A 22,132-nucleotide genomic window follows, 5' to 3' on the forward strand; every position below is an offset into this window, starting at 1 on the left:
GGGCAATAAATATGGACTTACCAACGTCACCCTCATCTTGAAGACAAAAAAGTCAGCCACAAGGTCATCCATTACAGTTTTGTGGCGAGGTTTAAACTTGTGGCATGTCCACTTTTTTTTTAAGACTGGATTTTGGTGGCAGTGGTCTGTGATCTTTATTCATGTACAATTCATGTTCAAAGGTATTTCATCATGAGAAAGTGTTAAAGAAGAGAACTTGGGAAGAAGCAGAAGAATTCTGTCAAGCATTTGGAGCCCATCTTGCAAGTTTCAGCCACTACAATGAGGAAGTTTTTCTGAATGAAATATTGGAATGGATGTTTGCCAGGTAAAATACAAAGTGTTATGTTTTTGAATGCAACATAGTTTTCAGTTATTCTTGCTTAGATTTTTTGTAAGTCAGAACATAACTTTATATTTGAAAATACCCAGCAAGTTGTCAAGGACCAGAGCTAATGCTTTTGGTTGATGAGCTTTCGACGGTCCTGATGAAAGTTCATTGACCTGAAATGTTATCTCTCTTTTTCAGTCCACAGATGCTGCCTGACTTGCTGAGTATACCCAGCATTACCTGTTTTTGTTTCAGATTTCCAGCATCTGCAGTGTTTTTCTTTTGGATAACTTTGTATTCAATCATTATATGAGAAAGATCGAAACTTGCTGCATTTTTTTTAATTTCACAAAATTGATAGCTGTGGAATTTTGTTTAACAAACTACATCTATGACTCTAAAACAATTGTCTGAATTCATGCTGATCAGTGATGAAACTGATTTACAAATGGAATTGTCTATACATAAAGGCTTAACTCTAGGCTTTGTGAAAGAGCAGTATTGCAACTTTAATTGGTAGTACAGTTTTAATTTGTGGTAATTAAATTTTCTTTAGATAATTCTTTTTGATAATGGATACCCTAGTTTGAAAGAGGAATATGGATTCTTCCTCATTCAGTTTTCATCCACATACCAATGGATTTGCATGACTGTTCAATAGGAAAAATCAGAGGGACATGGTCCCACAATAGTAAGTACATGTGTCAAGCCAATAGGTTACTCTTCATTTATCTTTTGTGCGCAGCTGTGAAAAGTTACCTTTAAGTCAGGTGCTTTTGTGTATGACTTTTGATAAAATTTTACTGTTTTTCCCTTAGGTGTAAAATAGTGATTATACTTACCTATAGTTTTGTTGACTCATTTGTTCAATAGTTAAATGTCTCCAGGGATGGACAATTCTTTTATCCAATATTTGTGGAATCAACCTCTATTTTATTTATATTACATTTTGTAACTGGTATTCTGCAATGAGTTTGGAGCATTGTAAAATTGGAACTCTGTGGAGGGCAGGTTTGTGTCACTGTCAAATGTTCCTCATACATCTCTATAAAAGATTTTAAAACACAAGCACTCCATGATGGATTGAAAATCATTGTCCACAATTATTCTTTATTCATTCATGGGATGTGGACATCGCTGGCTGGGCCAACATTTATTGCCCATCCCTAATTGTCTTTGCGAAGGTGGTGGTGAGCTGCCTTCTTGAACCACTGTAGTCCATGTGGTGTAGGTGCACCCACTCCTGTTAGGGTGGGAGTTCCAGGATTTTGACCCAGCACAGTGAAGGAATGGCAATATATTTCCAAGTCAGGATGGTGACTGGCTTGGAGGGGAACTTCCAGGTGTCGTTCCCAAGTGTCTGCTGCCCTTGTCCTTCTAGGTGGTAGTGGTCTTGGGTTTGCAAGGTGCTGTCTAAGGAACCTTGATGAATTTCCTGCAGTGTATCATGTAGATGGTGCACACTGCTGCTACTGTGCGTCGGTGGTGGAGTGAGTGAATGTTTGTGGATGGGATGCCAATCAAGCAGGCTGTTTTGTCCTGCGTGGTGTCAGGTTTCTTGAGTGTTCACAGAATCACAGAATCTCACAGTGCAGAAGAGGCCCTTCGGCCCATCGAGTGTGCATCGACAGCGTTGTTGGAACTGCGCTCATCCAGGCAAGTGGGAAGTATTCCATCACATTCCTGACATGTGCTTTGTAGATTATGGACAGGCTTTCGGGAGTCGAGAGGTGAATTACTCGCCGCAGGATTCCTAGCCTCTGACTTGCTCTTGTAGTCACAGTATTTATATGATTAGCCCAGTTCAGTTTCAATGGTAACCCGCAGGATATTGATAATGGGGGATTCAGCAATGGTAATGCCATTGAATGTCAAGGGGCAATGGTTACATTCTCTCTTGTTGGAGATGGTCATTGCCTGGCACTTGAGTGGCACAAATGTTACTTGCCACTTGTCAGCCCAAGCCTGGATTTTGTCCAGGTCTTGCTGCATTCAAACATGGACTGCTTCAGTATCTGAGGAGTCGCGAATGTTGCTGAACATTATACAATCATCAGCAAACATCCCCACTTCTGACTTTATGATGGAAGGAAGGTCATTGATGAAGCAGCTGAAGATGGTTGGGCCTAGGACACGACACTGAGGAACTCCTGCAACAATGTCCTGGAGCTGAGGTGATTGACCTCCAGCAACCACAACCATTTTCCTTTGTGCTAGTTTTGTCTCCAACCATTGAAGAGTTCTCCCTTGATCCCCATTGACTCCAGTTTTGTCAGAGCTCCTTGATGCCAGAGAAAGAAGTGCTCAGATCTAGGCTTTTTGGTATGTGGAGAATAATTTGCATTCAAAAAGTGAGGGGGACCAGAAGTGGGCAATAAAATTTTGAGGCATAACAATAACTAATTCCTGTGGCACTTTAATCATCAGTCCAAGTACGACATTCAAAATGGCATTTGACTGAAGTCTGAAGTGATGTTGTGTAAGCTTTTTCAACAATTAGGTGAGCAAACAGATATTCATATTTTATGAGGCACGGTATTCATTTATCCTTGAGATCAAAAAGATCCATAATATTGCTGGTAAGGGAAACAGTGTAAAGAAGTTCAGGATGTTGAACAACACTCTTGGGACTAAACTTTGGCAGGTATCAGCACATATCCAGCCTCAAAGTAACATTATTTGCCTTCCATGTCACCTGAGGGGAGAGAGGAAGAAGAAAGGGAATTCTAGTGCAATTCTGTGTTTGTGGCAAATATGCTAAAAGATATGGATCTTTGTGGGAGCAGCTCAGGTGTCAAATTAATACTTTTCCTTATCCATCTTTCATGGCACATTGCAAACTAGATGTTGGACAGCAAATCAAGGGACTAGAAGATGATGTGAAGCCTACAATAGAATAAATCATGTTTGCACTCAGAAATATGGAGCAGCTGCAATTTTTCTACCAACATAAATTCAATAAATAAAGGCAAAAAACTGCGGATGCTGGAAATCAAAAACAAAAATACCTGGAAAAACTCAGCAGGTCTGACAGCATCTGTGGATAGGAGCACAGTTAACATTTCGAGTCCGAATGACCCTTCAACAGAGCTAAGTAAAAATAGAAGAGTGGTGAAATATAAGCTGGTTTAGTTGGGGGGGGGGGGGAGTGGTGGGGAGGGGGGTGGTTGAGGTGGTGGGGGGGTGAGGGGGGTGGGGGGTGGGTGGGGGGGGACAAGAACAGCTGGATAGAGGGCCAATGGTAGGTTATCTCCACCTATCACTGGCCCTCCATCCAGCTCTTCTTGTCCCGTCCCCCCTTAAACCAGCTTATATTTCACCTCTCTTCTATTTTTACTTAGCTCTATTGAAGGGTCATTCGGACTCGAAACGTTAACAGTGCTGCTATCCATAAATTCAATAGAGCCTTGCCCCACAGATTGCTCAGGCAGATTTCTCTCAATATTCGTCACAGCTAGATTGGGTGTGGAGCATTATCTGGATATGTTGCTTATACTGAGCTGATGTCGCCACTCAGCCAATATTCTTACATCTGTCTGAGCTGATTTCTTGGAATCAGGTTTATTTTAATATCTTTGGTGGTCTCCCAGAAGGGGAGGGAGGAAATTCATTGATGTGCGCCTGACAAGTATACAACAATATAACCTGTCTCCAGAGCAGAAGAAGAAAATTATTTACTTTTGAAAGGAAAATGAGGTACTAATCAATTGGCCTTTTATCAATAGAAGTCCCACCAGACTATTTAAATTGCTGCCAAATGTCATAGCAACATTGTATGCCAGGACAGATGTTGCTCTGGTCAAAATGCTAGGGACTAAATGATACTGTTGTGAAAATCTGTTTCATAATCCATAAATTTTAGGCATATAACTTTTAGTTTGGGGATTGGAATTTGTCAATGTATAGTTAAGTTAAATAGTGAACAAACCTAAGGCAATTAGAAATCAAAGGTTGGGGTCATGTTGACTTTGAGGTCAGAGCTAGAACGGTAAGATCACAAACAGCAAAGACTTTGCTTTTAGCTTCATAATGGTGCCACGAGTCTGGTTGGTTTTGTCCTATCTTTGTTGGAATTATGAATTTATTCATATGGTTCCCCAGAGTCAAGGGGTTAGATTTTATGGCTCCCCGCTAGTGTATTTAAAAGTAGGAGCTCATGAAATAAAGCTGGTGGCCTTCCCACCCATCCTAACCTGTCTCCCATATTATGCTTGCTAATTAAAGGCCATCTAAGGTTTTCACTCCACCTCTGCCGCTATTTTATGTGCGGCAGGAGAAGGCCAAGGCAAAGTGGGTAACCCAGCAGCTTTCACTGCACGAGCTACTGTCGGACAAGAAGGAGAGGGTACCTCATTTAGGGTACTAATGGAAAGCTAATGGAAGGATCCCCATGAAATTTGTACTTTGAGGAATAATATGGAGGATTAAAGTAAATTCCAGAGGGCTGTGGCATACCTTTGGATTAGTGCCAGGAAACGTGAATAAACCGTCAAGATTTCATAAGATAAGGGAACTCCTGTATGTATAACTGAGTTTGTAGCATAAGTTTTTATTAGCAATAGTGTTAAGTTAGCAGTGCTTGCTTTGTTTAATTTCTCCTCATCGATACAATAACTTTTTTTTTGTTAAAAAACCCAGGGTAGAATCTTACCTATGTTCAGCGGGCTGGGCCGCCCGCAATCAGCTGCACGCCGCCATTTTACGCAGGTGGGCCAATTAAGGCCCGCCCAGCGTAACACAGCCGGTAGCGCTCAGCACTGCCTGTGCGGGCGAGGGGAGGAGGGAGAGTTCGCATGCATGTGAAAGAGTGCAGCAATTTCCCTGAGGCACTGAGCTGCCTTGGAGATTAAGTACATAATAAAAATTGTTAAATAATAAAGTAAAAAATTACTTAAACATGTCCCCTCATGTGACAGTGTCACATGAACTGGGACATGTTTGTGAAGTCAAGAAAATTTATGTATTTGTTTTAGACAAGCTTCAGGAAACCGCATCCCGCCCGTGGATGAGGTTTCCTGAAAAACATGAAGGCCGCTTGGACTCTTCACCTGCCTGCCAAGCTTAAGGTTGGACGGACAGCGTTGTTAACAGCTTTATTTGTTTTTTTAATGGCCTTAATAGGCCGTTGACAGTACGGTGGGTGCGCAGCCACCTCCGGCACATGCCTGCCAAACGAAATATCAAAATGACACTTGATGATGTCAGGGCACACGCCCTTCATCGTGCGACATTTTACGCGTCAGCGTGTCGAGCCCGACCCCGCATGCCAACGTCAATATTCTGCCCCTGAAATTCTGTAGAGTAGGTCTGTCAGTTAATTGCTGGGTGTTTGGATTCCTTTAAATGTTAATGGTCCCTAACAGGAACATAACAAAATGTTGCCTTTGTGTCATTTTCACATCATTACAATATACTGTGTATCTGGATGTCCAAATCATTTCATTTGGAAAAGCCTGAAAGTGGCTATAAGTGGGATAGGGGTCTGCTGGAATATCAATTCCAGAGACAAAGCACCATGAATTTTCATATCAGTACAGCTCAAATAAAATGAATTGGGGAAAATGTCAGCCTAGAATTTTGTTTATGTTCTAGGGAAGAAGAAAGATGGTTTTGGATTGGGTTTAACAAAAGGAATCCAGCTTCTGCTGGCTCCTGGGCTTGGAGTGATGGCAGTGCAGTAAGTATTTCCAAATTATTTATATGACATTAAATTTACAGCATATTCCCAGTTAATTTATGTTGCATCCATTTCTTACAATTCTATATGCATGCAGAAGTTTGAACAATGATTGACCCTCCCAGAATTCATTTTTCTTGTTCTGAAGGATAATGATTTTTAAAAAACCCAAGGGTACTAGCAATATCAAATAAAAACTGGCAATTCTGGAAGAGAACAGCATATCAGCTGACAGCTGAAAGAGCTTACATTACCAGGATGTTTCTTTCACATCTTCAAATCCACATAGAACTGCTTCAGAATGAAATATAGCTTAATATTTTAGTGTAATGCTTACACTGGTGTTCCTAATGGTGATGTTTCCACTTATGTAGTGCTGCTTTGTGAATTTGGTCTTGCTCAAAACTCTTAATTCCACACATTTTCTCCAGAACAAAGATGTCACCGTGGAAACCATGTATTTTCTAGATCTAGTTCCATTCAGGTCCATTCCCTGAACTGTTCCTTCATCATGTTAATTACTGTAATAAAAGCACATTGCTAGAAATACTCAACAGGTCAGGCAGCATTTGTGGAGGGTGCAATAGAGTTAAGATCAAAAATCTTTCATCAGCGCTTAGAGTAATTACTGTATTGGTGTGGTTTGCTCTTCATTAGTATTGATTTAAAAATTTAACCTACCTCTTTTGTTTCATCTGCTACAGATCTGTAGCATGTCTTCCCAGTGTTTTCCGTATTTTATGGAAGGATAAATATTCTTTGATTTCCAGTGCTTTCTCGGGATGTTTTTTTAAGACCATAATTTGCTAGCCCTTTTTCTCTTATTTATTTCCTGCTGTCTTTTTTTTGCATAGTTATCCATATGCTGTCACAGTTCTTTGCTGCAGAAAATCAACAGTCAATTCCACTGAATTTCAATCCAAGGGAGACATGAACCAGTTCCTGTGCAAACATTTATAAAAGAATGGTAGGGTTACAAGGCACCTTCCATTTAGTTATAAGCCTCCTGCTGAGTTTTTTCAGGTATTTTTACCTTCCATTTAGTGCCTTGCCTATGTGTCCTTAATCAAGGCTGGCTCAATCCAATTATCATTGTTGACATGACATTCAAACGAAACTATCTAACACACTATCTAAAAACAAAAAAACTGCGGATGCTGGAAATCCAAAACAAAAACAGAATTACCTGGAAAAACTCAGCAGGTCTGGCAGCATCGGTGGAGAAGAAAAGAGTTGACGTTTCGAGTCCTCATGACCCTTCGACAGAACTGAAGGGTCATGAGGACTCGAAACGTCAACTCTTTTCTTCTCCGCCGATGCTGCCAGACCTGCTGAGTTTTTCCAGGTAATTCTGTTTTTGTTTTGAAACTATCTAACTCACTGGTTCCCAAGCTGTTTTAGATAGGGCCCCACCAAAGAAACCAGCTCCACATACTCTCTGTTTCAGGTTATCTGATAAGACAAACCTCTTTCACTCCTACCTCTGGAACTTTAATTCTATCTCTCTCGTGCTATCTCTCTCTCTCTCTCTCTCTCTATTCCTTTCTTGCTTTTTGGTTTTGTTTTTTCCTCTCTGTCCTCCATTCCTTTTGTTTCTTGTTTTCTCGTTCCCACTTTTGTTTCACTTGCTCTCCTTTGCTTTTATCTGTTTTCATATCCACTTTTCTTTCTCCTCTTCAATTTTTCTTCTTTCCCCGCTTAGTTTTTGTTACTTTTTGCCTATTCTCTTCTTACTTTTCAGTCTTCTATTTGCTATACTTCTTACTGTATTGGAGCTACTCCCCGTGTAAGGAAGATGGATTAGATTAGTGAGACCCAGGTGGCTAGTTTCAAAAGGAAACACAGAACAGGTTATGGAGCTTCCAAAGAGCACAGGAGTCGGATTTCAAGGAGATTGGATTTTCAAAAGAGGACAGGAGAAGGGGAGCAGAGCTTTTAAAGGGATACAATTCTTTCAAACAGGACAGCTTCACTAAGACAACATGACTTAAAAAAAAGAAACCTGAAAATGACAAATTGATGAACAGGTTGCTGTTACATGTTCATTGGAATTGTCCTAGCAACCACAGATGATGGCTGTGCGAGTGCTCATTTGTAAAGCTGAAGAAATCAATGGGTCAATTTGCTGAGCCATCGGGAGAACTTGGCAAAACAGTTATAACCAAACTAATTGGAATACGATTTTATTTTGCTTCTTTGACAAGCATTCTTACTCTTTCTAATTCAGCAATTTTAATTGCTGCTTCAAACAAAATAATGAATTTTCCCAGCCTCATTTTTATGTAAACATTCTTTAGTCTGTTTAATTTATTATCAGGAATTTGGAATAAAGAGTGAGCCGTTTCATAATTTCAATCCTTTAGATAGATATAAATCATATCATGGATGTATATTCTTGACAAAAAAAGCTACAGAAAACCGTGGAGTAATAATAATTTGATTTATAGTACATGTGTCTTTCACAAAATGGGCAATAAATCATTGCTGAACAAGTAAAATAAACAATTTATTCAATATAAACTAAAAATTAGGAACATCTGAAAAGATAGTAACACCTCAGATTGTCCAGTATGAAGCTGACATGAGAAACTAAGCCATTATATGGTCTCTTGTTCTCTAGGTTGTTTCTTTGTTTTCGCTTGACAAAGACAAAGATGATGATGTCAGAATCTGTGCTGCATACAAATTTGATAAAACCATTGCGCCTTTTCAATGTGATGAAAAGCTGGGATGGGTTTGTAAAATGTCAAAAGGTAAAATGCTTGTTTTTTTAAACATGAAAAAGTTAGCAATTATGATTTTGTCTCATAATGGAATATGTGAGGTGTACATTTAATTGATAAATCCTTTTTTTTTACCTAGGAGCCGAATTGAAAAAACCAGACTGGTACATTGATGGTAAGCAAAGGTAGCAATAAACACTTCAGCAGTAAATGCAAAGAATAATTGCCTGTAAAGCAATGCAATATGTGTTTCATGAAGAATGTTGATTCAGTTAATTATCCACATATCTACACAATCACTGACCCAACCAAGGTTGACTTTAATCTAACTTCTTGCTAAGTCTATTCAAAGATGCAGTACAAGCAGGATCTATCCAGAATTTTTCCTCCCCTTTACAAACTAAACAGGAGCTGATGAACCTATCATGGAGCGAGAAACCTGAATTTCAGTCTCCTCGAATTGACTCAGGACTCCAAATCTCTGATCTGGCTCATGTAAAGAGGGAAAAGGAGCAAACCGGGACATTTGAGTTAGTTTGAGCAAATTCTCAGGATACCGGGACATTTAATGATAAACCGGGACTGTCCCAACGAAACTGGGAGGTCTGGTCACAATTTTTTGAGATCACCAGGAGATCACCCCCACCATGAAAATGGGTATAGGTCACAAGGCAGTGGGCTAAAGTGCTGCCCTGCCCCTATTCTGGTGAGAAGAAGAAACTCTAGGCCCAGAAATCAAAAAATAAAATGTAAATAATTTTCACTTTTTTAGTTCATAAATATAACATATTGATGGTATTTAGCCTAGGCACAACACTACTGTGAAGATAAACCACTTGTACTTTCAATCAGATCATTACCACATTTCTGTGTTATTATACTTGTAGTAATTCTAGCAGTATAAGTGTTAAACCATATTTGCCTGTGAGTGGGATAAAAGTTGTATAATGGAGGCTGTTTTAAAATGCTGGTGGGAACAAAGTGTTGACTGTTAACAGCTGTACGTGGCTTAATTTGTATTCATGTAAATTCTGAATTGTTTCCTCTGTGCAGAAGAGCAATTTGCATTTGCACCTTGGGTCTTCTTTCAAGGAGCTGAATATTTGTTTTTTGAGACGGAGGGGAAATGGCTTGCAGCTGCTGTAGCATGTAGCTTGATGGGTAGCGACTTGGCATCTATAAATACGCCTAAAGAACAGGACTTCATTAAAAGCAGAATAGAAAAGGTAAAGTAAGATGAAGACTTTCACAATGGAGCAGATTTTGCAGCAGTAACAACTTAGGGTATTAGAACACTTATTGGAATACATCTGTATTGCAAAAGCACTTTCTGAAGTGTTTCTGTAATGCCAGCTATATCTCTCACAGCTGTAGAAAAATCAATATTTGTACAACAGGATCATTCCTACAACTGCTGCATTCGAGCAGTTTTAAAGTTGCAAACCTGTAAGTTGTTACATTTGCCAGTGGTTGGAAAAGGTACACATAGATCAATGAGAATGAAATTGCTTCTCGGCCCTCTAGAGGATGATCATGAACATTTCAACTGTTTCATCCCGAGCAGTCAAAAGCATTGCTGCCTTCATCTCTGATAACAAGTCACTTTACATTTATGATGCAGTCACAAGTGGCTAGGCTACTGGATGCATGACCTTAAGTGACCTAATTTGTTGGTGCCTGTCATTTTGTTTTCTTTGTTAAGTTGCAACTATTTTCAAAACTGCGACAATGTAAATTATAAGATGAACTTTAGGCAAGCCTTGTCCAACCTTATCACTTAGGGGAGGACATTTCCATTTTTCTCTCATTCAAGCGGCCAATGAGCAAATTTTGGAAAGATGAGGCTTGGCACAACATTAAGCATGAGCTTCAAAAAAAAAAGTTGAGGAATGAAGAGCAAAAATAAAGCGACGTCAAAGCAATACATTAAGTTCAAAAAAGTAGTTAATAAAAATGACCATTAGATGGTGAGAGGTCAGAGTGTGTGTGTCTGGCTCACTCTAAGTCTCAGGTTGTTTGCTCACTTACCCTCACCTGCATTGTGAGTGGGTGTGAGTATGTTGGTGTGTGGGGGTGAGAGTGAGTGAGAAAACTGAGACTGGGATTGAGCCAGACACCACCCCCCCCACTCTCACACCCACTCTCTCATACCCCTACTCTCTCACATCCATACTGTCTTACACTCACACACACACACTCTCTCACACCCACAAGCCTCTCTCTCACACCCACACATCCCCGCTCTTTAATACCCACACATTTACCCACTGTCTCACACCCACCCACACACACCCACAGCCCTCCTCACACCCACACCCCCACTCTCTCTCACCCACACACACACACACACCTCTTTTACACCCACGCAAATCCACTCTCTTTCACCCACAAACATAGCCACTCTCTCACCATAGCCACTCTCTCACCCCCCCCCCCCCCAACACAGCCCCTCTCAGATGCACACATACCCCCCACTCTCTTGCACCGACACACACCTTTACACTCTCTCTCACATACACACACACACACACACACACACACACACACACACACACAAACTCTCACACAACAGCCAGCCTCTTCCACCATCCTTGACCCTTGGCCCTGGCAGTTTCTCAGTTTCTCCTCCCCATGGACCCAGCAGTTTGTCCTCCCCATGGCCTGACAACTTGTCTTCTGCATGGCCCTTGCAATATCTCCTCTTTCACAACCCTCCACCCCCCCACGAAAAACCTTCCTTCCAAGCAAACTCACCACCACTGGCGTTCGCTGCTCCTCCATTCAGAGACTGTTTTACTCCCACATTTGCTGCTGATGGGCTCACTAGGTCCTATCAGTAGCAAATGTGGGAGTGAAACAGTCTCTGATTGGAGCAGCTGCCCCATGCAGTATCTTCAACTTCACTTCCCTGCCTCACCAGCATTTTGATCAGTGGCTCCGAGAGCCAAAAAACATGGCTTTCCGGGCCACAATCCATCATGTGGGCCATGTGTTGAACAAGCCTGTTTTAGACATTTAAATCTCCGGTTAGCCATGTGACATGTAATAAATTGTGAATTAGCGTTAATTTTGCTTCAACCAAAACTGACCAGTTACGAATTCGGGCTATTCACAAATAGGATTTTTGAGTCTAAATCTGTTGAATGAAGTGTACTTTGCAGCATATTCACTAATACATTAATCTGATTTATGCACTACTTTTTTTAAGTGTTATCAAATAATGTAAATTCTCAATTACTTAAATCATTATAAATCCTTAAATCCAAGAACAATATATTTACATATTTTAATCATATTTTATATGTTACATGTTAAATTAATCTGAAAAAAATGGCATAGGTTTCCAGTTCACAGGGTTGTTATAGAGTGGTAAGAAATGCAATGGAATTTGGAAAATTTTTGCAGCAAAATTCTATCATTTGTACAAAAATTACAGAAAAATTTCTGAAAAAGTATAAAAACAGGAGCTTAATCAGATCTAGCCAAAGAAATTGGTAAATTCCAATTGCCCTCACTCTGATTAGACTGAGCTTGATTTGAGAACCAATCTTAAAACTCTCTCATTTATCCTTTAAATAGAAAATTTTGCAAAGTTTTGCATTTTTTTGAAGAACAATATGAAAATGTACTTGTTTTGAAACTTGTCACTGGGACTTACCTACCAGATACTCAGGGCATGCACGGTGAATGTCCATTGATAGGGAAACTATAAACCAAAGTATAAGGCCTAGTCTAATCAGCCACTTGGAGGCAGAGAGGTTACAACAGGAAGTGATTGTGGCAAGGTCCTTGGTCTGCTGATACCAACAAAGAAGCAAACTCAACTGTAGATGCAGCCAGGGTCCATTGTCTGCTCCCTTCTATTCCTCAATAACAACAATTGTACTCATTGGGCCATCTTCAATATTTGTGTTGATGATAACCAGCTCCATCTCTTTTCTCCGCTGATGACCTCTGTGCTATCATATTGTGGACCTAACATCAAGTTCTGAAGGCAGTAGAAACACCTCCAACTTAACATCAGCAAATCTGAAAGCCACGTGTTAAAATGTGTGCATCTTAACCCCCAACTCTTAGCTACTTCACTGACTGGATGTTTAGACTGAACCAACAATGCACGTTATCATGCAGAGCTTTAAAGCCTATATTCAATTACCTATTTTCACTTGCACTACAGCATTGTTTACATCCATACCTTGTCCTTAACCCCAATGAAACGTCTTGCTTGCCTTTGTCACCTCCAGGCTTAACTTCTTGAATGTTCTCCTTGCCAGTTTTAGTGTTCCATCCTAGTTAAACTCCAATTTGTCCAAAACTCATTGTAATCCATTCTATTTTGCTTCTCTATCACTTCTGTGTTCCCTGACCTCCAGTGGCTCATTCCATCTGCCTTAGCTACTAACTAGGTAAACCCATTGAGCCATCAGGGAACAAAAAAGCTCACTTTTAATTTATTCAGTGTTATGACCACAGCTGGTGATAACCGTGATGAAACCAAATCCCAGAGGAGAACTTGGCTTACCCTTTTTATTGTATTCTGAAAATGAGAAGAAAATGCACTGATCTCAGCAGCAATAAGTCCAGTAACACCTTTGGAATTTAAAAAATTAAAAGTAAAAATTTTATTAACAAGAAGAAAAGAAAACTTAAATACACAAAATTACAGTCACACCGTTAAAATTAGTTTTACAAAATATCCCCTCAAAAGGCTCCCTCCCTGGTCAGACCCACAAATAAACATCTTCCAGGCAACACTCCTTTATAGATATTTAACTATAAAAATCTAGTAATATTACCCAAGGGAAACTGCTGTAGCGTTACTAAAGGCATACCACACAACCTCTTAAACTCTCTTCCACTCTGCTGTGGAAATCCAAGACTTCAGAACAAGATTGCTTTTTGCATCACAAGGCTTTTCTGCCTTGCATGTATAGCTGATTCAAATTGCATCTTCTCCCAGCCTAGAGCTGCTTCTAGGAGATTTTCCTCACACAGCCAATAGCCCCTAAACTCTCCAAAGTAACCTTAAAATACCCTTATTCTCCTTTCATCTCAGGTTTCATTTTTCTCACACCTTTTTGAAGCTCAAATCCTTGCAAATATAAAATCCTTCGTGTTTCTATTTGTCTGCTTTCAGGTCAGTAAAATGTATTACACCCTCTTCTATTTACCCGTGGAACTCCTGTAAGATGTAAAAAATGTTTCCTGTCACCTTTGACTTCCCTTTGTTATTCAAGCAAGCTCTCAACTTATCTAAAAATGCAAATGTTAGATCCAACCTATTTATTTGTACCTCAAACCCACCATTATATTGCATTACAAATGCACACCTAAAGCCTCTATCCTTTCATGTCTTAACTTCCCAAACATCCTGCCTCTAGTAACTTTTCCCGAACTTAATCGAATGCTTTATGCACACACAGACTTCTTCACAGAATAACACAATATTCCCCAAAAATATTTTTTTAAAAATAACATCCATTCTCACAATAATAATCGTAATTGTGCAAATACATGTTTACTTTTTCAGCATGAATGCCATGTTTGGGTTTTATTGAGTATTGGCTCATCTGGCTTTATGATTTTCACTGGCATTTATTTCAGAGTTCTTTCTGATGTGATGATGTTCTGCAACTTGTAACAAAAGATACAATTCATGCAGTCCTTTTTCATGAATGTTTAATGTTGTTCTACAGCTTTTAATAAATGGGCATGAAAAATGGTGGATTGGATTGTATGCGGAAAATTCCAAAGCTGGATTTCGGTAAGAAGTGACAAACTCAAAAAAATTGTCCTGTAGTGTCTTTAATCAATCATTAATGATATTTATCCTATTAAATGATTTATTTCTATATAGCTGGATAGATGATTCATCAATGTATTACAACAACTGGGATGACAACTATCCAAGCCATTTGCCTAAACATAGTGGCAGATGTGTTTACGTGTCATCAAAAACAGGTAATTATTCCATTATACCAATCATTAAATTTGTTATATTAATATATGGTGACATAAACTTTGCTAGGTATTTATAAATGAATGAGCAGTGTGGAAGCATTCTTTAAGAGAACCACCTTTGACCTTAGCAAACCAACTAGTTTATTAATTCAATAGATTTGACACTCCAACAATCATTCTGCTGTAGACAGGAAATTCAGCATTTAACTCTTGCTTTTAGAAACACATTTGATGAGCCTTAAGAGTAACCTAATATTTTTGAAGACCCATCCTTTTTACTAGAAAAAGGGCCCCGGCCAATTCAGCTTTTCCTATATCTGTTCAGTTATCATCCTTATGGATCTCTTTGCATCTTCTCCAATGCCACTATATCCTTTCTATTATTTGGTGACTAGAACTCTGCACAGTACTCCAACCAAAGTTCTGTACAAACTTAACATAATTTTTCTGCTTTTCAATCTATCCCTCTGGAAATTAATCCCAGTGCTTTTTTTTTAGTGGCCAAATTAACATCCATCACCATGTTAATGATTTGTGTATCTGTCTCTAGACCCCTGGCTTCTCCTTTCCACTTAGACCATAAGACGTAGGAAAAGAAGTAGGCCATTCGGCCCATTGAGTCTGTTCTGCCATTCAGTGAGATCATGGCTGATCTGATAATCCTCGGCTCCACTTGCCTGCTTTTTCACCATAACCCTTGATTCCCTTACTGATTAAAAATCTGCCTATCTCAGCCTTGAAAATACTTAACGACCCAGGCTCTACAGCCCTCTGCAGTAAACAATTCCATAGATTGATTATCATCTGGGAGAAGAAATTCCTCCTCATCTCCGTCTTAAGTGGGCAACCCCGTACTCTGAGATTATGCCCTCTGGTCCTAGATTCTCCCAAAAGGGGAAATAATCTCTTAGCATCTACCCTGACAAGCCCCTTAAGAATCTTATATGTTTCAATAAAGTCACCTCTCATCCTTCTAAATTCCAATGAGTACAGGCCCAACCTACTCAACCTCTCATAAGAAAAACCCTCCATGCCTGCGATCAACCTAGTGAGCCTTCTCTGGACTGCCTCCAATGCCAGTATATCTTTCCTTAGATAAGGGGACCAAAACAGTATTCTAGGTGTGGTCTGAGTAGTGCCTTGTATCGTTTTAGCAAGACTTCCCTATTTTTATATTCCATTCCCTTTGAAATAAAGGCAAACATTCCATTGCCCTCCCTGTCACCTGCTGAACTTGTATGCTAGCTTTTTATGATTCATGCATGAGGACCTCCAAATCCCCCTATGCTGCAGCTTTCTGCAGTCTTTCTCCATTTAATTAATATTCAGCTCCTCTATTCTTCCTGCCAAAATGCATAACATCACATTTTCCCATATTATATTCAATCTACCAAGTTTTTGTCCACTTACTTAACCTGTCTATATCGCTCTGTAGATTCTTTGTGTCATCGTCATCACTTGCCTTCCCACCTATTTTTGTGTCATCCGCAAACTTGGCAATAGTGTTTTCACCTCCCTCATCCAAATCATTAATATATATTGTAAATAGTTGTGGCCCCAGCACTGATCCCTGTGGCACAGTTACAGGTTGCCATCCTGAAAATGCCCCCCTTATCCCAACTCTCTGTCTTCCATTAGTTAGCCAATCCACTATCCATGCTAACATGCTACCCCAACACCATGGGCTTTTATCTTAAGTAGCTTTATGTGCTTGACCTTATCGAACACCTTTTGGAAATCCAAATATATTACATCTACTGGTTCCCCTTTATCTATCCTGCTTGTTGCCTCCTCAAAGGAATCTAATAAATTTGTCAGGCATGATTTCCCCTTCATGAAGCCACGCTGACTCTGTTTGATTATATTACGTATTTCTAAATGCTCTGCTATTACACCCTTTATAATAGACTCTAACATTTTCCCAATGACAGATGTGAAGCTAACTGGCTGATAGTTAGCTGTTTTTGTCTTACTCCCTTTTTGAATAATGGTGTTATATTGGCAGTTTTCCAATCCTCTCGGACTTTTCCAGAATCTAAGGATCCTTGGAAGATTACAACCAGTACATCCACTATATCTGTAGCTACTTCCTTTAATATCTGAGGTTGCAACCCATCAGGTCCAGGGGACTTTTCGGCCTTTAGCCCCATTAGTTTACCTAGTGTTTTTTCCCTAGTGATAGTTATTGTATTTATTCCCATCCCCCACCTTTTGCCCCTTGATTATCTTGTATTTCTGGAATACTATTAATGTTTTCTACCATGAAGACTGATGCAAAGTATTTATTCAACTCCTCCGCCATTTCCTGGTTCCCCATTATTATTTCTACAATCTCATTCTCTAAGGAGTCCATGTTCACTTTGGTCCCTCACTTCCTTTTTATATATTTAAAGAAGCTCTTACTGCCTATTTTTATATTACTTGCTAGTTTACCCTCAAAGTTTATTTTCTCCCTCTTTATTACCTTTTTGGTTATCTTTTTAAAACCTTCCAACCCTCTGGCTTATGACTAATCTTTGTTGCTACATTTTAAGTTTATTCTTTCAATTTGATACTATCCTTAACTTCCTTGGCTAACCACGGTTGTTTATCCCTTTCCTAGAATCCTTGTTCCTCACTGGGATATATCTTTGTTGTGAGTCATGAATTATTTACTTAAAGCGTCTACCATTGTTCATCAACTGCCTTTTCTGCTAAACTCCTCTCCCAGTCCATTCCAGCCAACTCTGCCCTCATTCCTTTGTAATTACCCATATTTAAGTTAACGCAGTTGTTTCCGACCCAAGTTTCTCACTCTCAAACTGAATGCTAAATTCTACCATGTTATGGTCACTGTTTCCGAACTTCTGGATTTTTTTACTCAGATCATTTATTAAACCTGCCTCAGTACACATTACAAGATCCAAACTAGCCATACGGATCCCTGGTTGGATCCACAACATATTGTTCTAGGAAACTGTGCCGCATATACTCTATGAATTCTTGCTCGTGGCTAACTCTACTAATTTTTGATTTTGATTTTCCCAAAGTACGTGAAGATTAAAGTCACCTATCAGTAATGTACTGCCTTTTTTCACAGAATCACAGAATCTTACCACACAGAAGGAGGCTATTTGGCCCATCGTGTCTGCACCAGCTCTCCAAATGAGCATTATGGCCTAGTGCCATTGCTCTGCTTTTTTCATGTACCCTTGCACATTGTTTCTATTCAAATAATCACCTAATGTCTTCTTGAATGCCTCGATTGAACCTGCCTCCACCACGCTTCCAGGCAATGCATTCCAGACCCGAACCACTCGTTGTGTGAAAAAGTTTTTTCTCACGTCATACTTGCTTCTTTTGCAAATCACTTTAAATCTGTGCCCTCTCGTTCTTGGTCCTTTTACAAGCGGGGACAGCTTCTCCTGATCTAATTTGCCCAGCCCCCTCATGATTTTGAACATCTGTATCAAATCTCCTCTCAGCCTTCTTCCCTCTAAGGAAAATAGTCTTAACCTCTCCAATCTATCCTCATAGCTAAAGTTTCTCATCCCTGGAACCATTCTTGTAAACTTCTTCTGCTCTCTCCCCAATGTGTTCACATCCTTCCTATAATATGGTGCCCAGAACTGTACACAATATTTCAGCTGAGGACTAATGAGTGTCTTATAAAATTTAGCATAAACTCCTTGCTCTTGTACTCTATGCCCCTATTAATAAAGCCCAGGATACTATATGCATTATTAACTGCTCTCTCCACCTGTCCTGCCACCTTCAATGATCTATGCACATATACACTCTGCTTTCTGCTCCTGCACCCCCTTCAAAATTTTACCCCTTAATTTATATCGTCTGTCCATGTTCTTCCTGCCAAAATGCATCACCTCACATTTCTCCACATTGAACTTCATCTACCATCTATCTGCTCCACCAACTTGTCTATGCCCTCTTGAAGTTCCACACCATCTTCCTCGCAGTTCACAACGCTCCCAAGCTTTGTGTCATCCGCAAACATTGAAATTGTCCCCTGTACACCAAGATCTAGATCATTAATATCTATCAGGTAAAGCAAGGGTCCCAATACCATCCCCTGGGGAATTCCACTACAAACCTTCCACCCAAAAATTATCTATTCACCATTACTTTCTGCTTACTATTTTTCAGCCCATTTTACATGCCCTCATTATCTCCTGATTTATTCTCCGTCCTACAGTATAGCCACTGTTAGGGGGACCTATAGATTATTCCCACCAGTGTCATCTTCTCCTTGTTATTTCTTACCTCCACCTACATGGATTCTACATTTTCCAATTCAAGATCATTTCTTGCTATCACACTTATTCCATCTCATACTAAAAGAGCTACCGCACCACCCTTTCCTTCCTGCCTGTCCTTTCAAACTTGAATTTCAAGTTCAAATAAGCAACCTCTCCAGGGAGACGGTGACCTCCATTTGTCATATGATTTGGCCTGAGATCACCTTCAACTGTGTGGGTGGAAACCCCATGCCATTGGCTCAGAAGGTCACAGTGGCCCGCAACTTCTATGCCTCTGGCTCTTTCCAGGAGTCAGTGGGGGATTTTTGTGGAGTGACCCAATCAGCTGTCCATAGCTGTGTCAAACTGGTGACTGATGCTCTGTTCAGGCGGGTACCGACATTTATTCATTTCCATATGAATGAGGCCAGCCAGGCTGAGCAAGCCAAAGGCTTTGCAGCGACTGCTGGGTTCCCCAGCATCCAGGGTACAATTGACTGCACACATGTGGCCACCAAGGTGCCAGCGGGTCAGCCAGGGGCCTTCATCAACAGGGAGGGATTCCAGTCAATGAACGTCCAGATTGTCTGTGACCACAGGATGCAGATTCTGCAAGTATTGCAAAGTACCCTGGCAGCTCCCATGATGCTTATATCCTTGGACACTCCCTGGTGCCGAGGCAATTCAGTGCTCCAGCCCGACTGGATGGATGGCTGCTGGGCAACAAGGGCTATCCATTGAAAAGGTGGCTTGTGACGCCTATCCGCTACCCAGGAACAGGGGCAGAGCAGCGTTATGATAGGAGTCATGCCTCCACAAGGGCGATGATAGAGAGGACCATAGGCCTTCTGAAAATGCCATTCCAACGCCTAGACCGTTCAGAAGGCGCACCACAATACTCCCCAGAGCAGGTGTCGCTGATAGTGGTTGCATGCTGTGTAAGGGGGAGCCCACTAGAGGAAGAGGATCTTGACTCAGCTCAAAAGGCCACAGAGGATGAATCCTGTAGTGAGTCAGAAGAGGAGCATGGTGAGGAGAATGCTGAGGGTGTGGAGGCAGACCTCTATATCTTTCAGGATCCAATGCTCCTTCAGCTAGGCGGCCAAAGATCGCCTTCCACCTCATGCCAGAGCTGCCGCCTCCATCCCTGATATCTGAAATGACCCTTTTGTTTGAACTCAAAGTCCACTCAGTGCCTGTGCAATAAAGTTTAGAGTCACTCGTGTCCAGCATGAGATACTGGCATACCCTGAACCAAAAAAATACAAAGGTGGAGCATACTCAAGCTATTAGGGCAACAAAGCAATTTATCTCATTTTGAAAATCCAATAAAATTAACATCACCCTCTCTGGTCTCAATTCCCAGACCCAAAAACATAAACAAGACATTACACAACAGAAGATCACCCATGAACAGTCCCTCTTGTGCTCATGGTGCCTTAAACTTACATTTGCTAGTGCTATGTCTTGGTGCCCCCCTCCCGCCCCTAGACCCCCCATGGCTGGCAGCAGCATTGGAGACAGCCTGCTGGCTTAGGATGTCTTGTTGGCCTTGATGACCTTGGCGGTCATCCTCTGGCCAGTGGAGTCTGTGCTGGCCCCACCTGGGAGGGAGCAGCCAACACTACGGCTGGAACCTCCCTAGACATCGCAGCCTCGTCGGATCCCACAGTCACTGGTGGAGGGGCAGAGGAGCTGCTGCCATCATCCAGAGCACCCTGAGAGTAGCCTACAAAGACAACAAGCAGCTTGTGCACCAAACTGAGGTCACTCTAGACCTCCCTGCTCGCCATTGATGGATGGGCACCTTGCTGGGATACTGGGTGCCTCATCCATCTCCCACACTGGCACTGACCACCTGAGGTCAATGCCTATGTGAGGGCTTGCAGGTCCGAGCACAACCCCAAGGAACTCTGATTCTGTTCCTGGAGCTGCCTCTCCATGAGAGTTGGTTCTGTCTCAATGGAGGAGGCAGTGTGCTTGACCATGAGGCTCAACACAATGCTTATGCTCCGCATGGACTCCTCCACAACAGAGACCAAGGCATGCATACCCTCATGGATCTCCGCCAAATCCTCCTGCACATCCCACTGGACATTCAGCATCTGCCACCTAATGGAAGACTCCAGAGGCTCATCATCTGCTTTAGAATGAGCATCGTCCTGGCTCCAGCAGTGCTCCGACTGCCGGCGTCCCAGGCATACTCTGCCTCAGCCTACTCCTCAAGCGAATGTGAACTGCCGTCACCGCAATGCTCCGACATTCTATCTGAGGTTCTAACACCCACTGAAGTGCTGGTATCTAAGCTGGTGCCTGGTTCAGAGAGTGGGTGTGACCCAGGTGCATGTGAAGCCTGGTGGTCACCCCTGGAGCATCAGGGGTGGCTCTTTGGGGTCCAATGGTTTAATGCGTGCTGGAAAATCTAAGGGAGAACAACAACAACATCATTAGTTTAAGTCATCACAGTGTCACTGTGCATGCTAAGCACCTTGGTGAGGCAATTGTGATCTGCGCCATGGTATCATTGTCTTTCAGCGATCAATGGCAAATCCAGTTTTTAGGCTCCCATCAATGATGAGACACCAAAAGAATGTTTGTATCATCTGAAACTTTCACCTCTGCACTGCACTCTTACCTTCGTCTGACACCCCAGCCTCTCCGTTGTCGGTTGACCGAGGTGCGTGGCGCCTCTCCAACTCCAAAGTGTCCTGCTCAAATCTGGATAGGATTAGGAGGTTTGGGGGGCCTCCGCTAATCTTTCAAAGTTATGGTTTATTTTCTCCTGAAAGTACGGAGGAGCATGGATTAGTCCACTCTCTACTTGCGGTCTGGCCAGCCCCACCTGAGGAGCACCTTGCAGGGCACACCCAAGTCATGGCCCTCGAGCCACAAGGCACTCAGTCCAAGCAGCAAGGGCTCACCCCCTTGGTTGGCTCTGGTGTCATTGACAGTTGGCACTCAGACTTTAACATCCCTGAGCTCTGCTGGGGGACAGCCAGACCTTAAAACTTCAATGCATTGATCCATGCCAAGATGGTACTCACCCTTCCTGAGCAGGTGCCACCAAATTGAAGAGTGCTTTTTATAATGTGTTCATCAGCTCCCTAGATTGGTATCTTTGGAGCCCAAGGAAAGAAAGTGTTGCTGAGTTTAGCTCTGGGAAATGAAGTGAGGCAAATAAGTGATCAGAAAATAAGACAGCAGT

General features: G+C 41.4%; 1 protein-coding gene across 1 annotated transcript in view; it reads left to right on the forward strand.

Moving 5' to 3' along the window:
- The window catches only part of pla2r1 (phospholipase A2 receptor 1), a 127,968-nt gene that overhangs the window by 60,912 nt on the left and 44,924 nt on the right, over positions 1–22,132 (forward strand). Inside the window, exons 13-19 of the mRNA XM_041200246.1 lie at positions 183–328; positions 5,924–6,008; positions 8,629–8,761; positions 8,871–8,906; positions 9,785–9,957; positions 14,428–14,495; positions 14,589–14,692. Coding sequence (XP_041056180.1) covers positions 183–328; positions 5,924–6,008; positions 8,629–8,761; positions 8,871–8,906; positions 9,785–9,957; positions 14,428–14,495; positions 14,589–14,692 — 745 coding nt within the window. The remainder of the gene's footprint in view (positions 1–182; positions 329–5,923; positions 6,009–8,628; positions 8,762–8,870; positions 8,907–9,784; positions 9,958–14,427; positions 14,496–14,588; positions 14,693–22,132) is intronic.

This window comes from Carcharodon carcharias, chromosome 12, assembly GCF_017639515.1.
Source record: "Carcharodon carcharias isolate sCarCar2 chromosome 12, sCarCar2.pri, whole genome shotgun sequence".
In the NCBI taxonomy this organism is placed as follows: Eukaryota; Metazoa; Chordata; class Chondrichthyes; order Lamniformes; family Lamnidae; genus Carcharodon; species Carcharodon carcharias.